The sequence below is a fragment of the Oryzias latipes genome, chromosome 14, assembly GCF_002234675.1.
Source record: "Oryzias latipes chromosome 14, ASM223467v1".
In the NCBI taxonomy this organism is placed as follows: Eukaryota; Metazoa; Chordata; class Actinopteri; order Beloniformes; family Adrianichthyidae; genus Oryzias; species Oryzias latipes.
This window is the reverse complement of record NC_019872.2, coordinates 2,074,490-2,096,648: the sequence shown is the minus strand read 5'-3', so window position 1 is coordinate 2,096,648 and position 22,159 is coordinate 2,074,490. Positions and strand designations below refer to the sequence as shown.

Sequence of the window (22,159 nt, the reverse complement as noted above, 5' to 3'; positions counted from 1 at the left end):
GTTTGACGTGACAAAGCTGCCGTCAAACAGCTGCTGATTGGTCCAGATTCTAACCAATCAGGTGTCTCTGTCTGATATTGACAGTGCTTGGAGGCAAATAGACCTTTTTCGCAAAAACCGGAAGTACGTCATCAACGTGTAAACCTAGTTCCGGTTTGTGCTTCGCTGGCGGAGGAATGGCAGAGCCTAGAGTGTTTTCGAAGAGCCTGAGCTGTGTTCCGAAGTTCACCAGCACCGATGTGATGAAGAGTGTGAAGATGCAATCGTCCACTAAAGGAAACAAATTGGACATGGGATATAAATTCGTCCACGAAGAGTTTATCCACCATTACCAAGGTAAGCTTCAGCTAGCTTTAGCCATAGCCGCATCACCGGTAACTCTGTGTGTTTACGTCAACTGTAAATCCTGGTGTTATTAATTTGTAATATAAGGCATCGCAGTGAATATGTTGTGTGTATGTTTAAGTGAAAAGGCATGAGATTAACATAACACCCAAAAATTTGGTGAAGCTGTAAATAAGAAATGTTAAGTTGCCCGTATGCGTGTTCATTTTGCTGCGGTTGCGGCACTTTCTTCACTTACTAGTATTATTTTTCTGAAAGTATGGTGAGCAGAAGTCCTCTTTTCCTGGACATGTCCTCTCTTTTGATACTTATATAATAAAATAACATTGAACATAGATGAAATGTAATTATATTTGCTTCATGTATGCAGCTCTGAACACCAATTACTCTCGATGAAATATCTCACAAACTCACTTCACTCCTCTTTTTTACAAACTCAAATCTGGTCACCCTATTGACAGTTATAGTTTCATGTCATTCTGAACATTGATGTAGCAACATAAGTATGTCCTAATTTTAACCTATATAATTTATTGTGTCTAGATATCACTGGACGCAGAAAGTGCCAACCTGAAAGCTTTCGTCTGCAGTTGTGTGGCTGCTAAAGGATTTTGCAATCACATAGTTGCCATCCTGTTCCAGACCGCACATTATTCACAGCTGGGTCTGCAGGCTGCTCCACCCCCCTGGCCTGCACGAGTGGCTTGCAAAGATGGCACAGGTGGGTTTGTGATCATATTGTCATTATTTTTTAAGAACGTATGTGTATCCATAACAACTCTAAATTATTATAAAAACACCCCAAGTAGTTACTACAGACTTTAATTGCTTTCTGCCTTTTACTTATAAGGGAATCCATCCTGAACCGGTTAGTGAGCTGATGGTGCAAAAACCCAAAACAGTTGGCAGGGACGGTCAGAGGTCCACACTGTACAAGGCATATACAGGTAATTAACTTTTTGTTGCTTTGTGAGCAAGTTAAGTTTTTTTTTTTTTTAATCTTATGACTAACCAAATTATGGTTACAGCAGATATAATGAATTAAATTGAAATGTAGTTATGCACTTATGTCTAACTTTTGTGTGTTGTGTTTCTCTTGTGTAGGACCACAGCCAGATCCATATGATGGCATCTGGAAGCAGATTATGCCAGGTGCAGCCCCAACCTCTCATGGTTGTGTTGGATGGGTTTCTGAGATGGAATGAAAGAGAACTTGGATATATATTGTGGCAAATGCATGAATGCATACCTTAAATTACACTTATCTTGTCTTTAACAATCAGTTCAGCCTTCTGTCTTACTGTTGATCTGTAATGTTATTTTTTATTGTAAATGTTTGATGTTATTTGCATACCAAAAAATTAAACGAGGCACAATTTTGACCAAAATTGTTTTATTTGTTCATCTAATTTTTTTGTGTAGTCAGTCACATTTCAACAGAAAAACATTACGAATATAACAATTATATTTAATTAGATTTTAAGAATATGTGGAAACACTAAATTTTTCCATACTATTTGCACATTATACATTATTTACATACCAAACATTAATTCACTCTTCAAAACAAAAAAGTCCATGATAATTTGCCAAAACACGGCGGTTAAGCCAGATCTGATTCACACTGCCCATCAGTGTGAGCGGCACAGAGAGTTCCTGATGTGAAAGGACTTTATCCTACTGATCACTCTTTCCACCATAATTCTGAGGCGGGTGATGGCTGCGGTTTGTTCTGTTTCCTCCTTGCTGAATTGAGTTGAAAGCTTAAAAGGTGGAATGATGATCTTAGATCCAATGTCAGTTAGGAGGTCTTGAACGAGGAACTTTTGTCCGCCATGACATCGTCTCCTGGCTCCAGCAAAGGAACTTGGCTTCTAAGTCATGGATGTAATCCAAAGCCTCATCCAGAGCACCTGTGAAGATAAAGAAATTAAAAATCAGTCTTAATATATTAATGCTACCTTTCAACACAACACAGTAATCATGTTTTGAAAAGTATGTTAAGTATTTAATTACAAATACATTTCATTTATTTTTGTTAAGGAAATTACAAAATGACAAAATGCTCAAAAGTGATTAAATACATGTAATTAAAATAGGTGAGAGCATGAACATCTTTTATTATAAATATTAATTTGTTCAGGTAGAAATGCATGTATCCAATAACGGTACACATAGTTGACTAACGTTAACCAAACACATTATGAACAACCTTACCTGCAGGTGGGTGTGTCACGTAGTCGTGATCCATCTTTACTGTCTTAGCTTAGCCACCATGTCGCTAGTATCTTCACAGCTTAGCTGCATAGCCTGACGTTTGAAGTTCTGTCATATTCTGACTCCCTTCTCAAAGGATCAGTAAAGTTGTTCCAAGGGAAAATACTCGGGGCAACACCACTCTTCAGGCGACGAACGACGCAGCCGCACCACAATCCCGGAGCGAAGTTAGTAAGTGCCGGCAGCAGAGGGTGCTACCTGTGTTTACATTAAAACTATGCCCTTCATCTCTTCGGATCGCCTATATCCATTTGGGTTTCAGGTTTGGATCCACAGGAAAATAATGAAATGAAAGGTAAGGCTGTTTTTGGTTGGAAGACGAACAGCCTGGAACGCAACAGAGACTGCAACTCTTCGACTCTGCCATTCTTCATATCTGCTGCTACGCTAACAGGAAGTTGTTTTACACGTCATTGACGTATTTCCGGTCGAAAAATGCGGAAGTGTGAAAAAGGTCTATATGGACTTTGTGTCAGTTCTGTTCTAACAGGGTTCTGCCGTTTTCAACCATTCTGGCCCGTTTCTCTCATAGTTAAACCCAGAAGGAGCAGCAAAGCAGCTAAAATCAAACCGAGTTTTGTATTTATTCATGTCAGTGTAGAGACCAACGTGTTTAAAATGCCTGCAGCAGAAAAAAACAAAAAGTCTGAGCTCTGACCCCGCCGTAAGTTAAACTTTTTAAGATTTGTATCTGAACTATTGTTTTATTTTCATCAATAAATGTTGAAATATTAAGAGAAAATAGCATTTTTTGCGACTAATTTTTTGTAACTTTGGACAAACGCTCACAAGTTCTAAATCAAAGACACTTTGAAAATGAACATAAAAGTTAAAAATGCTTCTTCTGTTAAATACATTGAGTCTCCTGTGGTGAGCCGTCATTATTTTGCATATTATTGCTGTTCATCTAATCCCAAACACTTGTGCAGCATTAAACAATATGTGTTTTAAATCTTTTATTGTTTTGTTTTAACGAACAGATCTTAAAGAAAATCAAACTTTTTACCAATAATTTGCTCTGCAGGATTCACAGATCACACACAGACCTGTTGATTTAATGTCAGCAGATAAACTTTACAGTTTCAGGAGATCATCAGCCATAAATTCACAAATCTGACTTAATAAAAATGAACCAATGCTAAAAAAGAAAGGAAGTATGAATTACTGTTAAAATTATAAAAAAAATGAAAACGTCTTCATCCAAAAAGACAACATTGAGGGTAAGAAGAACTGGAGGGTATTCCAGAAAGCAGGTTATGCTAGCTCTCACGGTAAGTTTGAGGCTAAGGAAGTTGATGACCTCAGCTTTCGGTTTCAGAAATGGAGGTATGTTTCAGGGTATGTCAAGTTGCCATAGCAACTCATGCTCTGAACATAACCTGGTCTGGAGCAGGTTTAGTTGAAGGTTAGTTTGTTTTCAGAGAGGTGAAGCAGCATGGCGTGTCCATTTGAAGATGATTTAGTGGATGAAGAAGCTCAGATAATACTTTTTCCACCGTGAGAGGGTGATAACACCACATATGGATGTTGGAAAAATAAACTATTTTACTTTGATCTAACTTAATTATTTGCTTCAGTTAAGATAATTAAAAATCTTTTTTTTTTGTTAAGTGAGTTTAAAAATAACACGTAGTTTTCAGACAGTTATGTTACTTTCATTCAAATTAATTGAATTAAGTAGGTGTAACTTTGGTGCTGCTGTTAGATCGGCACCGCAAGGGATTGTGGGATATCATTCCCTTTGCCTGGCTGGACGGATTTGGGTTTAAGTGTGGCTTTTTGACCAAATGTGTTTAGTTGTTTAGCTGTTTTACTGTGTTTTACCGGGTTTTGTCCTACTTTGCTCAAGTCTCTGCACCATGAGGGAGAGGGAGGGAGAGGATGATGAGTTTATATAGCACCAGGGCTCTAGACTGCGACCAATTGGTTGCATTTTGCGACCAAAATTTGAGAGTGTGCGACTGAATTTTACATCCAGTCGCACATGTGCGACCAGTAAATTTGCCTCCCCCACCCTCCGTATTTTTTATACATTAAACGTGGAAGGGGCACGTCAATGATCAATGAAATAATCAATGATATGCGAGCGCACACGCACGCAAACACACACACACTCGCACACATACTCATGACAAGCGAGCATGTACACTCTCGCGTGATGCCTGTGTGTGAGGCGGCCACTGCGTGTGAGAAGAATAGGGAAAGCCACTGTGAGTGGCTAAAATGCGTGGAGGGGGAGGGGCCTAGAGATAATCGAGCGCGCGTAAACATCTGTGGGAAGGAAACGGAGACAAATGTCACAACCTGATATGTGCGTCTGAACTATGGGTAAGCGAACTATTGATTCGTTCTTCTGACCTGCGGCTAGTGTACCAGTGCCAGAGTGTACAGCAGGGGTCTCAAACTCGCGGCCCGCAGGCTATTTGCGGCCCCCAAGATGATATTTTGCGGTCCCCGCCTTAATATGAAGGTTTAATGTTACTGCAGCCCGCCAGTTTGTATGAATGACACTTTTTCATTGTCGTGCACGGAACTGACCAACCAATCACAGTGGGGTAAATGACTCTTGGGGGGCGTGACAATGACAGGGTTTGAAAGCAGGAAACCTGACAGCCCCCTCCCCAGACCACATTAAGGAGTTCCTTACTTTCCTTTAGAACGTATTTATTCGCTCGTAATTTTCTAAATACATGCAGTCCGTGCTGAACTTTTCTCTGGGCCGCACAGACCCGGAGGAAGGTTTAGGTTTTGGTTACGGTTACGGCGGCGCATCAAACGGTTTATGCACGGCTGTTACGGCAGCACACCGCTCCCGTCCCGCGGGAGTCGGGTCAGCTGAGGAGAATAAATGTCCCACACCTACATGCGTGACAGCTAACGGGGCTTGAACTTTAAACACGTGCGAGCAAAAACAACATTAGTTTTAGACGCACTGAAAATACGTGGGGAAAATGCAATGATAGACGTGTTTGAGATGAACCGGCACCTCGCCTGGATCATTGGGGAGACCAGGCTGGGGGTCGGGGGGTGGGGGGCTATGAGATGAAATCGAATCTGCAGCAAGACTGAAGGAGGACAGGAAATTGGAGTTGTCCTTAACATTCAATTTAGATTTAATATTCTTCTCCCCCTTAGTATGATCTGTGTTATTATATATTTTATAATTATTTTAATGTTTTGAGATGTATGTAGCCTTTTTTAATGAATTGTTATTCAAAATTATTTTAATTAATCACTCCACTACAAAAACCATCAGGACACATGTCCCATAATGCATTGTTTTGTAGTCTGTAGGGCAGCTTTCAGTCAGTTCAGTTTCCAGCTGTGTCCGGGTAGGTTTGCCCCTTGCTCCCACCCCTTTCTCGCAATATTTTTGTGATGATTGACAGTTAATGTTGGAGCAAAAACAAAAATATAGGTCACACACCAGGTGATCTGTGCAGCGTTGAGTCCACCTGTGTGATCTCAAACACACTTATTGTGCATCTTGGCTGCACCTATTTGGTGTCACAAAGATAAATTTCCATCCGTTTTCTTTACTTAGTTGTACTGTCATGACAGAGATGGTGCTGTCAGTTTACCTTCTTGTTGCATCTTCAAAAGTGCAGAATAAAATGTGACACTGAATGTGAAACAGCACATTGTAATTTCTGCATCTATTATTAAAGTATTTATTACATAATACAGTGGAAATTAGTAGATTTGGTTAGCATGTTGATTTACGGTATGCGCCCCTAAATTTTCTGGTTGTGCCCCTAAAATTTTCAGTTAGGGGCCACAGTGCTCCTAGTGAAAAAAGTTAGTCTGGAGCCCTGAGCACCCCTACATGCAGAGAGTATTTTAACAATGTTGGAAAATTCCTAAATGAATCAACGCACACAGTACATCTTCTTTTGTTCTTTTTATTGTCATAAAAATGAGGATCTGCTGGCTCAAACTTGGACATTTGAGAGTTCAAGAATTTTAATTCATTAAAAAAAACATTAATTGAATTGGAGTAATATGACATATAGTTAAATATGTAAATTTCAGTTGTATTAACAACTATTGAGTTTTATAGACGTAAGAAATTAGGTTGAATAAATTTAACTCAATTACTTGTTACCAATAGATGTAATTCATTTAAGTTGGCAAAATTGGATAAGTTATTTGTGTGTATATATATATATATATATATATATGCGTCACATGAAAATGGAAATGAGATCAGAAACTCGTGCGTTTACTTTGTTCTTTTTCTCCAAGCAGAAACTCTTTCTTTTGCTGATGATGCAGCCGTGTTACTTTTTTTATGGACGTATAATCTTCATACGCCGTCATTAAAATCTCAGACTCCGTCTCACTGAAGTATAGAACTCTCTTTTTTTTCCCCACGCGTTTCCATGGTGACTCCGTAAATCATTGATCTATTGAGAATGTCTTTATGTACTTGCTGTGCACGTGCATTAACCCAGGGTTAACAAGTGGAGCGTAATTACTCTAACTCATATCCGGTCTTTTGGAACAGACATACCCAGAGTAAGCAAGTTCAGGCGGATTTCAGCCAGAGTTCAGGCTTAAAGTCAGGGTAGTTTAAACATGCTTCCTGGAATACCCCCCTGGTTCAGCCTCTGAGCCTCGGTAGCAGACACCATGTTAGATAAATACGGCGATTTGATTGGTTAGAATCTGGACCAATCAGCAGCTGTTTGATGGCAGCGTTGTCACGTCAAACTGAAACTTAACTCAGCAAAATCAAAGATAATAAAAAAGTGAGATGACAAACAATGCATGCAAAAACTTTTTTGGCGGCGGCAATAGTGGCAGTCTTGTCACGCTAAGCCGCGCTCAGAGTAGTCAGCAAAATCAAAACACATTTTTGAAAGCAAAAAGATAGAATAAAAAATTATTGAAAAGCTCAAAGTGGTCAGCAAAAAGAAAGATAAGACAAAAGCGAGATTTGACACAACGCATGCAAAAACATGCGTTTCTCAAACGCAAAACACGTTTTCGAAAGCAAAATAAAAGTTTTTGAAAGCAAAATATATATATCAAAGAAGAAAAAAATACTAGAAATAGTTACTGAGGGTCAAATGTGTGCTGAGCACATCTGTAATACAGTATATGAATAATTTATACACAAGAAACTATCCAAGAAATGTTCTCTGCAGGCCAAATATGATCTGGTGTGTATTTTATAAGCTGTCAGCTGGCAAAAACAAGCTGATGAACTATTATTGTATTTGTCAACGCATTTGAACTTAATTTACAAATGCAAAAAACAAAACAAAACATGATTTTATGTATTTGAACCTTTGAAGGTAATTTGCAAAAATGCACAAAATGATAAAATAAGTTTCTATGGGCAGGACTATTTTTGTGTATCCATGTGATGCTAAAATCATAGATAATGAAAAGGTGGGCTGATTGCCTGACTGACATCACTAAAGCTGTAAAAAAAATCTGTATTATCCTTTTATTCTTCATTCCTACCGTTTTTAAGGGATCTAAGCTGAATTCAGCATCAACTCTCTTCAGCTTTTTCTCTACATTCCATCCCTTCTTTCACAGTTATACGAACAGCTTGAACTTGTTTCCTTGAAGTTTTTTCTCTTCAAAAGTACCTGGGATCAGAGGGTTGGGCTGAGAAAATTCACATATTTGTAACTTGAGTGCAAGTAGTTACCAGTATGATAATAAAGAAAGAAGTTAATAACCATCAAGAACTGAAAATTTATTAAAATAAATGTGACCTACCAAACCATGAAAGACAGTCTACTTGACCTGTGTCATCACAAAAGTGATGCCCTCCAGAGATCTGATATTGCGTCTACTAAACACACTTTGGTTTTCCTCTGAGAACCTTCAAAAAGCAACACAAAGCGTTCCTACAGCTGAAAAGAAGTCTTATTTGTCCTCTTTCTGGAGCGTTAGCCACTGATGCATAAAAGACACAGCAGAAAATATCATTTGTGTTTTGTAGATACACAAAAGAACCCAAACTGAATACACTTTTGACAAGACTAGGATTAGGACTAGATTAGGATTGCGCTATCCTGGGCTTCTACCTACCACCTTGTTTCTACTGCTTTCTGCTGATTAAATGACTCAGACGTCTCCGCCTTCTGGTCGGTTTATCACAACCGGTTCCAGGTAATGCTGTAGATTAATGGGCATCTGTAAAAGTAGGAGGGGTTTCTCAAAATATGCAGTAGAACTGCACACAGCTCTTCTTCAGCAAAAAAAGAGGCTTCGCTTCAGCAAACATCTGTAAGTTAAATGTCTTTTTTTCTACATTATTGCCAAAATTCCTGGAGTATCTTCCTGCTGGATGAGGTTTGATACTTTTTGCAGTTTCTTCCTTATTTTAAGTGATCCTTTATTGTGTTGTTCCAAAAAACTTCTTTAAAGTGATTCAGACGTAAAAACATGTTAACATTTTTGGTGATGTTAACAAAATAGCAAAAAATATGTCAACTTAAATATATATATACAACTTTTCTCCATTTGACTTTCTTTGATTCTTCTGTTTGACATCTTAACTTGCTGTTTAACTCTACAAGACGAAACATTTTGTGTTATTACTACATGTGGCAACACATGAAAAAAGTCCAGGGATTTAAATGATGAAATAGAAAAAAAATGTGATGGTGCAAAAACACAGAAGGATTTCTAAAAAAATGCTGTTATTGTTATTCTTAAATAGTGGGTGGGATTAGAATTCACCTACATTAAAGAGGTGCTTTCTTCATTATTAAATGTTAATTTTCAGCAATTCACAATGGTGTCACATTCATCTTTTTATCAGGACCCAACTGAGCCTTTCCTCCTGCTGTTTCAGTGATTTTTATTCCATTTTATTTTTTTATTGTGGCCCAAACTTGTCAGAAAAATTGAAAACAAGTGCAGCAAAAGCTAAGATTGTAAAGGAATAAATAAGGAATTCAGCTATCCCTTCTTGGAGGGAAAAAAATGCAAGAGCACTTACTTGAAAGTACAAAAAGCAACATGTCAGGAGGTCTTATTCTAAGAATGAAGCATGGCTAAAGCTTTAGAAACACTATTTTTGGTTAAGGTCCCGTCAGGTCAACTGTAACCTGTTCAACCACATGCTGCACCTGAGCCACCATAACAATGCCAGATCAGAACAGTAATAACAAAACACACCTAAATTAATAACAGGTAAGTCAAATCCTCTGGGGAGACTTTGCAGGTACAAAAGAACTAGATAGCAAAACAATTACAAGCTGTGATGTGTTATCTTTTCATACTGGTGAGGAGGAGGTTGCACTATTGTTACCTGTCAAATTAACATTTTTCTCATCCGTCAAACAATTTGCCAAAACAAACATGGAAACAGAAACCAAGGAACTATGCCAAAAGTTCGCACTTGGGAAAAGTTAAAGGCTTTCAGTAACTCTTTGGGTTTGGAGCGAAGGTAGTGCTTTTAACCCTTTAAAGGCCCCTCCTTTTAAAACCATCAATTCCAAAACGGTGATCTTTGTCTCATCACTCCAGAGTATGGAGTCCCAGTAGTCTTCCTCTTTTTCAGCATGGGCTCTAGCAAAGGCGTGCTTTTTTTGTGCATGGGCTACAGGAGAGGCTTCTTTTGTGGATGATAACCACGCATGACATTCCTCTGCAGTGTTCACAATATGGTGTCACGAGAAACAGTCACTCCAGTTTGGCTTTCCACTGCTTTAGCTAACTGCAGTGAACTTGCAAGGCGATTTTCTTCAACCCTTCCCAGAAGACGCTCCTGTCGAGAAGCTAGCTTCCGTGGACGGCCTGGACGTCTCTATAAGATGTTTGCACTTCCATCTTTCTTAAATTGTTGGATCACTTTCGCTACAGTATTTTGACTGATTTGTAAAGCTTTGCTGATGTTTTTGCAGCCCTCACCTTTCTTGTGCAAAGAAGTTATTTCCTTTTGTCAGATTTTGTGACATTTATTTTCCATGGTAAGCCGTTGCTGACTGATCTGTTTACTGAATAAAAAACCAACTTGTCTTTGTCTGATCATCATATTTGGAATAAGGCCATATTTCTGGCAGAGCATGTGACATTAGCCTGAGGTTTGGACTAGTCTATGTCCTGGAGACAGGTGATAAACCAGATTTTTAATCTGGCTCTGTTCTTCTCAGGTTGGGAATATTAATTTCAACAGCAAGGATGAAAAAAAATACATACCTGAAGAAGATCACAGTCCTGCTCTTCATCATTACTCCCATCATCATCATAATGGGCTACAGTTGGACAAACTCAACAGTAGGCGAGCTGATTCGAGAACGACACAATCCTTCGGTTATCTGTCCTAGGATGATCTCCCAGCAAAGCATCACTCCACTAAAACACACCAAACACCTGCTGGTGTCAGCCTACATGGACCAAAGATCAGGAGGGTTTGACTTGCGCATCATTGGTATTTTTAAGAGAGACTCAGTTGATGCCCTTTACTGCTCCTTATGCTGTGCAGGGTTAGTAAGTGAAACTACACCTTCCATCATTCTACCACACTCTGACCACTTTGGTTTTCCCTACGGCACCATGGACGTCCTGTGTCAGATCCCTGATAACTGCGATGCCACACATGTCACCCTTCTGACAGCACCAAGCACAGCTACAAGATCAGAACAACTTTGGATACCTATAAAAAACAAAAAGACCTCAAACAAGGAGGAGAATAAATTGGACTTAACCGTCTGCATTTCTACCCTCTTTGGGACTTACAACAATGTGCTTCAGTTTGCACAAACTCTGGAAATGTACAGGTAAGAAAGCTGCAGTTTGAACTCAAATGTTAAAATGCTTTCTTTAATGAGTGTTTTAGGTTCTCAATTGCTATGCATTGTTGTATTTTTTCAGGTTTCCATCAAATTATAGGAAGGTTTCTTTTTTTCCAGTCGACCTCATTAAATGTGTCAGTTCCAAGTCTCATGAGTGAAACCAAAGTTCTGTGGTTATGGAATTCAACACTTAACTGCAAGCAATGAGTAAAGGTGATTTACTCCATCTACAAGATCACAATATTTTTTTAAATGGATTTAATTTTTGTTATAAAAGGGAGAGAGAAAACCAGTCCAAGCAATATGTTAAAATAACTTTTCAATGAAGATTTTTACATAAACCAGTGGTGCTGAAATGCTGATGTGGTTTTTCATACGGTGGCCTTAAGGTGCCAATCACGCCAAAAAAAAATCACAACACAAACACATATGTGTGTGAATGGGACTGTGACTGTAAAGCTCTTTGGGCCTTTGAGAAAAGTGCATCAAAAGTATACGAGGATGCACCATTTACTATTTGGTACGACACAGTACAGCATTCTATTGTTGTTCATAGCCAACTTTCAGCAATTTGTTTTCTTGTTTCACAACAGCCAAGATATTATGGAAGTTTTTCTGTAGCATAATTAAAAATTAAAAAGCAAAACCTGAAAATGCTTTTATATTTTCAAAATGAAGCTGCATTTGTTGACTCAAAATTAAAAAGAAAAAGCAATCAGCCAGAATGCTTTTTCCTTTTCTTCTTTTATTCTGTCACTTAATTCAAATGATAAAGAAAATGGTATTTGACATTTCATTTTCAAAAAGTTCTCTAGTAAATGTGTAACAAAATTCAGTTAGAAATATCTCATTTGATCAATTAAAATGGATTAACAGAAATGCTTTTTCACTTTCACAATGTAACTGCATCAAATGACTCAAAAATAAAAAGTCACTCCTGGGGGGGCGGGGCGATGACGTCAGTGCTCACTCGGTGTGGCTACATGTTCTGAGCGAGCCGAGCACGTCTGATCAGTGCTGCCGGAGTCTTCGTGTTTTTGTGAAGTGAAAGGAAGGGTGCTTTGTAACGCACAACGCTCCGGAGGACGCTTCAGACGTCAGTCCGTCTGACTATCACCGTGTCTCCCGGGAGAACCGAGTCTCTGAGCAGAGGAGCTGTGAGGCGGCTTTTGAAGGCGGATGTGCCGCCTTGGGCAATCCTGAGAAACCGTGCAATCATGAGAATTTATGTATGCAATCATGACCAGACAAAATAATTTTTCCAACATATTTACAGCCAAGATGCACATTGTGGCATTGCCTTCATGGAGTTTAAATACATCAGAAGCTAAACGTTGTTGTTGACACGTATATTAGCCTGATCCTAAACCCTTCTCCTGACTCTTATGATAATTTTTTTTCATTTGCATCAATACAATAATTATAAATCTGGTTTTAATTTTTTCCCTCTCGGGTTAACGCAGAAGCTTTCAGACTCGGTCAGAGACAGATGAAAAACCGCATCCTGCAGCGGCCGTCATGCCTGGAAGCTGAAGCAGAGACTCTCTGGGATGAACTCGAACACGGAAACATCATTACCATGTAGAACTCTTTTAAATAAATAAACCTGATCTCTGAACATTCTCTGTGTCTACCATGCATTGTAAGTGAGATAGTTAGTGACACAGACACCCCTCCATGTAGCGATCCGGCTAAAAACATTAGCTGGTAGCTCCTCCCACACTCTGCCTGGTGCGTTCATGGAACTCCAGTAGAAGCTTCGCAGAACTCCAACAGCCACGCAGTCCGGTGAAATATTTTAGTGAAAAAATAAGAACTGCCAAACCGACCCTAAAATCACTCAAACAATGCCCACTCCCCTAAAGCCATTTTACCCACAAATTTGAACCCAAACCGCCCAATCTGGCAACACTGCCGGGAGGGCAAACAGTGCAGAAGAACAGTGAATATGAAGTCATCGCCCGCCCCCCCTGGAAATGCTCACTGGTATTGAGTTTTGCTACAGTTTTTGCGGGGTGAATTTGAAAACCCAAATGCAATCCCCTCTTTGCATTTTCGCTTTAAGGATGTCACAGAATGAGCGATGTTAAAGAAGAAAATGAAAAAGCATTTCTGTTAATCCACTTTAATGATCAAATTAGATGTTTCTTAATGAATTTGGCTACAGAACAAGAGAACGTTTTCAAAATGAAATCAAATGAAAATCAAATACCATTTTCTTTATCATTTTAATTAAGTGACAGAAAAAGCGATGTTGAAGAAGAAAATGAAAAAGCATTTTGGTGGATTGCTTTTTCTTTTTAATTTTGAGTCAACAAATGCAGCTTCATTTTAAAAAATGAAAAAGCATTTCAGGTTTTGAGTTTTATTATTAATTATGCTCCAGAAAAACTTCCATAAGACATAAATGATCAGAACTCTAAAGCTACATTGCCATCACTCCTGGCAAAGCAGTCACTTCCAATAAAAAGTATGTAAATGTGTTTTGGGCTTCTGTGTTCAAAACTCTTGCGTTCACGCATAGCTACGCAAGTTTTAATAAGCGACCCGTCGCAATTTCTGGAAGGCACACTCGGCAGTGTTTTACAGGTTACTCATAGGGCGGCTCAGTTAATTAACTCACCTGCTCAGCGTCCTATTTAAGCCAGGTGCGCAGTTGTTCATTCTCTTTCTTACCTTCAGTGCTCATTCGTCGCCCCTCCCTCCTCCCCGGCTTCCACCTGTGGGCTCCGTTAAGGGGGGTTTTTGTTACCCGAAAGTTTTATGGAAAATTATATTATGGAATTGAACGGAGCCTTATGCCAAAACGAAAGATGTGAATGCCAACTTAAAGGATGTGAATATTAAGTATGTGGAAATAAATATTTCTTACTGCAAGAGTTGTCTGACAGAAATGACTTCTTTCAGGCTCTATGTACGAAACGGCCATTGAACGTACATTAAAAATTTAAATCAAGTTAAGTCTTTGACCAGTCAGGGACTCTGTTTTGATAGTGATGTAAGGATTGTGTCCCTTTTAATTTAATGGAAGTCCCGTTTTAAAGTTGATCATAGAGGAGAAATAAATATTTACGGTTTGTGCACAACCAGATTTATATGACACTTTCATGGAATGTAATAGAGCTGGAAAAGAAAACGCCTGGAGCAAGATTTGCACTGCCTAGACATTTCGCACCAAGCCTCTTCTAAGTGCAGATTGCAGGCACTTGTAAACAGTAGAAAAAGAAAAAGAAGAAGAACGCCATCCCTGCTTGTCCAGTAGATGAATGCTGACAAAATGTCTGCTTTTTAACTAAGTCTGTTTTGTTTTTCTCTTCAGGTTGCTGGGGGTGAACAGAGTGGTGATCTATAATACCAGCTGTGGGCTTGAACTTAACCGTCTTCTGAAGAGCTACAGTCAGGAAGGTTTTGTTGAAATGGTTCCATGGCCCATCGACAGGTACCTGAATCCATCCAGAGGCTGGAACTTCAAAGAACATGGAGGAGACCTCCACTACTTTGGTCAACTCACCACCCTCAACGAGTGCATCTATAGATCCATGGAGCGTTCACGCTATGTCCTGCTGAATGATATAGATGAGATCATAATGCCATACCAACATGACAACCTGAACTCTATGATGGATATGCTGCAATCACAGCATCCAAATGTAAGTCATTCCATTGTGCACATGAAAGACAACTTTACTACTTTCAAATCATGGCAAACTCTTGCTGTTCTGTAGGTAGCAGAGTTCCTCATTGAAAACCACATCTTTCCAAAGAAATACTTTGAGCCAAGTCGAAAATTCCATCTTCATCGATGGAGCAATGTGCCAGGAATTAACATTCTGGAGCACATCTACAGAGAAGACCCAAACTCAACCTATCATCCATACAAGATGATAGTTCAGCCAAGGTAAGGGAAATTTCAGTTACTTTGGCAACAACTGCATTTATTTATTTAATAAATAAAAACTGAAGTCAAGACAGTTTCTAACAAGCTGCCTCCATTTACTTTAACGGAGACTTTGACTGTAAAGGGACTTAAGCTTTTGGCTTTACAACAGTCTTACTGGACTGTTCCAAGAACTGTTAGGTTCCTTTATATGTCCATTTTTGCAAAACAAAACAAACAAAGTAATAAATGCCTATTATCAGGAAGTCTGGGGGTTTGTTGATGTTACAGTCAGCCAAGTATAGGCAATACAATGAAAGGCGAAAATGTGACTCTAAATTAAGGCATGGATAACCTGATAAACACTTGCAATAATTACTGAAGCCTATAGTAAGCTAGCTCTAATGGAAATGTTAGAATCCAAAGTAAGGTAATGATGAAAGAGACATGTTCCCACCAACATGGTCACATACATTGAAATTGATGCCCCATCAGAATAGGAAATGGTCATAGACCCCACCTCCAGTCTCCTGACAGATCAACATTTGTGTACAATGATCCCTCGCTATACTGTGGTTCTCCTTTTGCGGTCACACAGATTATTCAGTGCAATTTCTTGTATGTTTTTTTTTTCAACAGGACACTGTGTACCATGCCCTGATTGGGTGTTGACCTTGTCAATCAATAAATTTTCTTCTGTGCCATGTCTCCTGTACAGAATGCGTTCAGTTTTCCAAATTTACGTAAAGCTTTAATGTACACAGTTATAGAGTGAGGCTTTGTGGGTGTTACTTTTATCTACTCTCTAAAATCCTTCTTTGCCTTTTGGCTGCTCTTTAGCACTTATCAAGGGTCACCACTGCAAATCAGCGGTTTCCTTATTTGATTTGGCTTTGGTTTTTACATCCTCTTCCTGACAACACCCTTTCAGACAGACAGGAGCATCAAAGCATTTAATGATCCATTTTTTTAGTTTTTTTAGTTAATTAGTTCTTCACCAAGTTCTGACCAGAAAGAAGAGGTTTTTTTCTTTGTATCCATCACAACATGCTTACACATCCATTCTATTATAAATCTGCCCACCTTTCCCACAAACAACCAAAAGATTGGTTGGATAAAAAATCTTTCCATAAGACAACCAAAAACAACTGAATAAAGCAAAGTCTAAATAAGTTTCCAAACGGTTTGTAAAAATGTGGTTACCTTTACTTCAGAAAGAAGTATGGGTAATGCTAGCACCTTCAGATAACAAAAGCAACAATTCAAAATTCTGTATTTAAAGTTTGAGACTTTCTCTTCCAAATGTTCCAGGTTGGTGGAGCAGACGTCTGTGCATCAATTGCTTAGGAATCTTGGAGAACAGTTCTACGTTCCAATGCAGATCTGTCGCATCATTCACGTTCGCGTGGCTCTGTTAAAGTCATTACAATGGGAGGAGCTAAATGAGGACAAGCGACTGTGGGACTTCCAGGAAAAATTGATTCCTAATGTGGACCAAGTGCTGAGGAGAGCAGGACTCCTGACAGAGGATTAGAGTCGTTTTGGATTACTTGGTTACTGGCAAGAAAATTGAACATTAGTGGCAGTGGATCTTTGGAATAATGTTTGTTAACTTTTAGCCACATAACATCAGTTTCAAAAAAGAAAAATTTGCTGTGAAACCTGTAATTGGACACAAACTTGTTCTTAAAGATTTGTTACTTGGCCTGTACCTTCACTAACGTGTTGGTAAAAATTAGGCATGGCTGAATTGCAATGACTGGACAAGGAGGCTGAAGTAATTTAAAAGTTGCGCCTCCTCTGTCGTGATACCTGCAGAATTAGGCAACTAGTAGCTGTTTATTAAAGTCCTACTCCAACCATAAAAGTGTTCCCAGTTGTCTTATAATTATGATTATGCTGCTTTTAGCCAAAATTGAAAGAAAAAAAAGAAATAGTTTTGTTTTCTAGGACATAGTTTCTGCTGTGAGCTTGTGGCTCACCCATTGCATTTGCTCCGTAACGAATACGACCTTTTTCAAGCTGAACTTTTTCATCTGCTCCTGATTCACAACAATTTGAATAAAGAAATACTAAAATAATAAAAGTCTAATTATCTTTATATATGTCCTCTGTCATCAGTAGAATGCCACAAGAACATGTTAAAAACACAAAAAACACAATTTTTATATTCCAGAAAGCAGGTTATGCTAGCTCTCACGGTAAGTTTGAGGCTAAGGAAGCGAATAACCTCAGCTTTCGGTTCCAGAAATGGAGGTATGTTTCAGGGTATGTCAAGTTGCCGTAGCAACTCATGCTCTGAACATAACCTGGTCTGGAGCAGGTTTAGTTGAAGGTTAGTTTGTTTTCAGAGAGGTGAAGCAGCATGGCGTGTCCATTTGAAGATGATTTAGTGGATGAAGAAGCTCAGATAATACTTTTTCCACCATGAGAGGGTGATAAGACCACATATGGATGTTGGAAAGATAAACTTTTTACTTTGATCTAACTTAATTATTTGCTTTAGTTAAGATAAATCATTTTTTTAGTTCAGTCAGCTTAAAAATAACACGTAGTTTTCAGACATTTATTTTGCCTTCATTAAAATGAATTCAATTAAGTAGGTGTAGTTTTGGTGCTGCTGTTAGATCGGAACCGCAAGGAATTGTGGGATACCATTCCCTTTGTCTGTCTGGACGGATTTGGGTTTAAGTGTGGGTTTTTGAACAAATGTGTTTAGTTGTTTAGCTGTTTTACTGTGTTTTGCCGAGTTATTTTGTACTGTTATAGAGGGAAGGAGAGGATGATGAGTTTATGTAGCACCCCTACTGTAAAGTGGTTTAATGATAAATTCAGAGATAAGGTAAACGGTAATATGCCTCTAATCCATTGTGTTTCACTCATTTTATTGTTATAAAAATGAGTGTATCTGCCGTCTCAAATTTAGACATTTGAGAGTTCAAGAACTACAATAAATTAAGATGGAAAACTTTAAATTAATCGGAGTAATATTACATTTAGTTGGATAAATATGTAAATTTGAGTTGTAAAAAAAATATTGAGTTTTATAGACGTAAGAAATGAGGTTGAATAAATGTAACTCAATTACCTGTTACCAATTGAATTAATTCATTTAAGTTGGATAATATATATATATATATATATATATATATATATATATATATATATATATATATATATATATATATATATATATATATATATATATATATATATATATATATATATATATATATACACACACGCCCCTGTCACCCTCCGCGGGTGGTTTCTCCTCCAAGCTGGGGTCCTCTACCAGAGGCCTGGGAGCTTGAGGGTCCTGCGCAGTATCTTAGCTGTTCCTAGCACTGCGCTTTTCTGGACTGAGAGGTCTGAGGTCTTTCCAGGTATCTGTTGTAGCCACTCCTCCAGCTTGGGGGTTACTGCCCCGAGTGCTCCAATTACCACAGGCACCACTGTCACCTTCACTTTCCAGGCTTTCTCCAGTTCTTCTCTGAGTCCCTGGTATTTCTCCAGTTTCTCATTTTCCTTCTTCCTGATGTTCCCATCGCTTGGAAGTCCCTCAGGATCTTTGCCCTCTACCACCTTCTGAGGTGTTTCCCATTTTGACCTTGGGGTTTCCAGTTCATATTCTGCACACATGTTCCTGTATATTATTCCAGCCACTTGATTGTGGCACTCCATGTATGCTTTACCTGCCAGCATCTTACACCCTGCAGTTATGTGCTGGATTGTTTCAGGCGCCTCTTTGCACAGCCTACACCTTGGGTCTTGTCTGGTGTGGTAGATCTGCACCTTGGGTCTTGTCTGGTGTGTTAGATCTACACCTTGGGACTTGTCTGGTGTGGTAGATCTACACCTTGGGTCTTGTCTGGAGTGGTAGATCTGCACCTTGGGTCTTGTCTGGTGTGTTAGATCTACACCTTGGGTCTTGTCTGGTGTGGTAGATCTACACCTTGGGTCTTGTCTGGTGTGGTAGATCTACACCTTGGGTCTTGTCTGGTGTGGTAGATCTACACCTTGGGTCTTGTCTGGTGTGGTAGATCAACACCTTGGGTCTTGTCTGGTGTGGTAGATCTACACCTTGGGTCTTGTCTGGTGTGGTAGATCTGAGCCTCTATGGCTCTGGTGCTCAGGGCTTGTTCCTGAGCTGCCAGTATGAGCGCTTCAGTGCTGTCCTGTAGGCCAGCCCTTTCTAGCCACTGGTAGGACTTCTTGATATATAATATATATATATATATATATATATATATATATATATATATATATATATATATATATATATATATATATATATATATATATATATATATATATATATATATATATATATATATATATATATATATATATATATATATATATATATATGCTGTCCAGTTCTTCACGTATGAAGAACTGGACAGCACCGGGCCCTGACATGATACATGCCTACTGGCTAAAGAAGCTTACCGCACTCCACGAGCGCCTGGCAGCACAAATTAACCAGCTGCTAAGAGATGGAACTCACCCCGAATGGCTAACGGAAGGGCGAACGATGCTGATCCAGAAGGATCCCTCAAAGGGTGCAGTCCCATCCAACTACCGACCAATAACCTGTCTGTCCACAACATGGAAGCTCATGTCAGGCATCATTGCAACCAAGATAAACAGGCACATGGATCAATTCATGAGTAACACACAGAAAGGCATTGGTAGAGACTCCAGAGGAGCCAAACACCAACTCCTGGTCGACAGAACAGTCGCCCAAGACTGCAAGTCACGACACACCAACCTGTGCACAGCCTGGATTGATTACAAGAAGGCCTATGACTCAATGCCACACACATGGATCACTGAATGCTTGGAGCTGTACACCATCAACAGGACTCTAAGAGCCTTCATAGGAAACTCGATGAAGCTGTGGAAAACCACCCTTGAAGCCAATGGGAAGCCACTTGCACAAATATCCATCAAATGTGGGATATACCAAGGTGATGCTCTGTCCCCACTGCTGTTCTGCGTAGGTCTGAACCCCCTCAGCCAAATAATCAACAATACTGGCTATGGATACCGACTCAGAAATGGGGCCAACATCAGTCACATCCTCTACATGGATGACATTTTAAGCTATATGCTAAGAGCAAGCGTGACATTGACTCCCTGATCCACACCACCAGGATCTACAGTACTGCCATTGGGATGTCATTCGGGCTCGAGAAATGCAGCCGGATGGTGACAAAGAGAGGCAAGGTAGTCCACACAGGAGGGGTTTCACTCCCAGAAGGAACAATAGCAGACATCGAGGACAGTTACAAGTACCTTGGAATTCCACAGGCAAATGGCAACCTGGAGAAATCCTACCATTGGCTAGAAAGGGCTGGCCTACAGGACAGTACTGAAGCGCTCATCCTGGCAGCTCAGGAACAAGCCCTGAGCACCAGAGCAATAGAGGCTCAGATCTACCACACCAGACAAGACCCAAGGTGTAGGCTGTGCAAAGAGGCCCCTGAAACAATCCAGCACATAACTGCAGGATGTAAGATGCTGGCAGGTAAAGCATACATGGAGCGCCACAATCAAGTGGCTGGAATAATATACAGGAACATGTGTGCAGAATATGAACTGGAAACCCCAAGGTCAAAATGGAAAACACCTCCGAAGGTGGTAGAGAATGAGAGGGCAAAGATCCTGTGGGACTTCCAGATCCAGACTGATAGGATGGTAATAGCGAACCAACCAGACATTGTAGTGGTGGATAAAGAACAGAGGAAAGCCGTTGTGGTGGATGTGGCAGTACCAAGCGATGGGAACATCAGGAAGAAGGAAAATGAGAAACTGGAGAAATACCAGGGACTCAGAGAAGAACTGAAAAAAGCATGGAAAGTGAAGGTGACAGTGGTGCCTGTGGTAATTGGAGCACTCGGGGCAGTAACCCCCAAGCTGGAGGAGTGGCTACAACAGATACCTGGAAAGACCTCAGACCTCTCAGTCCAGAAAAGCGCAGTGCTAGAAACAGCTAAGATACTGCAGGACCCTCAAGCTCCCAAGCCTCTGGTATATATATATATATATATATATATATATATATATATATATATATATATATATATATATATATATATATATATATATATATATATATATATATGTATATATATATATATATATATATATATATACATATATATATATATATTATATATATATATATAAAACGCCCCTCTCACCCGTGGTTCTTTATCCACCACTACAATGTCTGGTTGGTTCGCCATTACCATCCTATCAGTCTGGATCTGGAATGGCTGCCAGGATGAGTGCTTCAGTGCTGTCCTGTAGGCCAGCCCTTTCTAGCCATTGGTAGGACTTTTTGATATCAGCCACTTCAGTTATGGTCCGGTGGTACATCCCATGCAGGGGTTTGTCCTCCAATGAGGATCTGTCCTCCATCACTATATCCTCTGCTCTCCATTGCCTGAGACATTCACTGAGCACACTGTCAGTTGGGGCCTTGAGCTTGATGTACTCATGCATCTTGGATGTTTCATCCTGGATAGTGGCTTCTACGCTCACTAGTCCTCGGCCTCCTTCCTTGCGGCTAGCATACAGTCTCAGTGTGCTGGATTTGGGATGGAACCCTCCGTGCATAGTAAGGAGCTTTCGTGTTTTAACATCCGTGGTCTGTATCTCTTCCTTTGGCCATCTTATTATTCCTGCAGGGTATCTGATAACTGGCAGTGCGTAGCTGTTTATTGCCCGGGTCTTATTTTTGCCATTGAGCTGGCTTCTCAGGACTTGCCTTACTCGTTGGAGGTATTTAGCTGTTGCAGCTTTCCTTGTTGCCTGCTCCAGGTTGCCATTTGCCTGCGGAATTCCAAGGTACTTGTAACTGTCCTCAATGTCTGCTATTGTTCCT

General features: G+C 39.6%; 1 protein-coding gene across 1 annotated transcript; it reads left to right on the top strand.

Annotated features, from left to right (window-relative positions):
* The first annotated feature begins 10,751 nt into the window (after positions 1–10,751).
* LOC101175673 (glycosyltransferase family 92 protein F13G3.3-like) lies at positions 10,752–17,345 on the top strand. Its single transcript, XM_004076071.3, has 4 exons — positions 10,752–11,372; positions 14,707–15,037; positions 15,113–15,285; positions 16,576–17,345. The coding sequence occupies exons 1-4, from the start codon at positions 10,774–10,776 to the stop codon at positions 16,796–16,798; spliced, it is 1,326 nt and encodes a 441-aa protein (XP_004076119.1). The 5' UTR covers positions 10,752–10,773; the 3' UTR covers positions 16,799–17,345.
* Positions 17,346–22,159: the final 4,814 nt, after the last annotated feature.

What these genes read in the sequence shown, in the direction of transcription:
- LOC101175673 (XM_004076071.3), top strand. Translation starts at nt 10,774, where the DNA reads ATGAAAAAAAATACATACCTGAAGAAGATCACAGTCCTGCTCTTCATC. An exon ending in CAAACTCTGGAAATGTACAG is followed by an intron (nt 11,373 to 14,706) that starts GTAAGAAAGCTG and finishes TTTTCTCTTCAG; the next exon opens with GTTGCTGGGGGTGAACAGAG. An exon ending in TGCAATCACAGCATCCAAAT is followed by an intron (nt 15,038 to 15,112) that starts GTAAGTCATTCC and finishes GCTGTTCTGTAG; the next exon opens with GTAGCAGAGTTCCTCATTGA.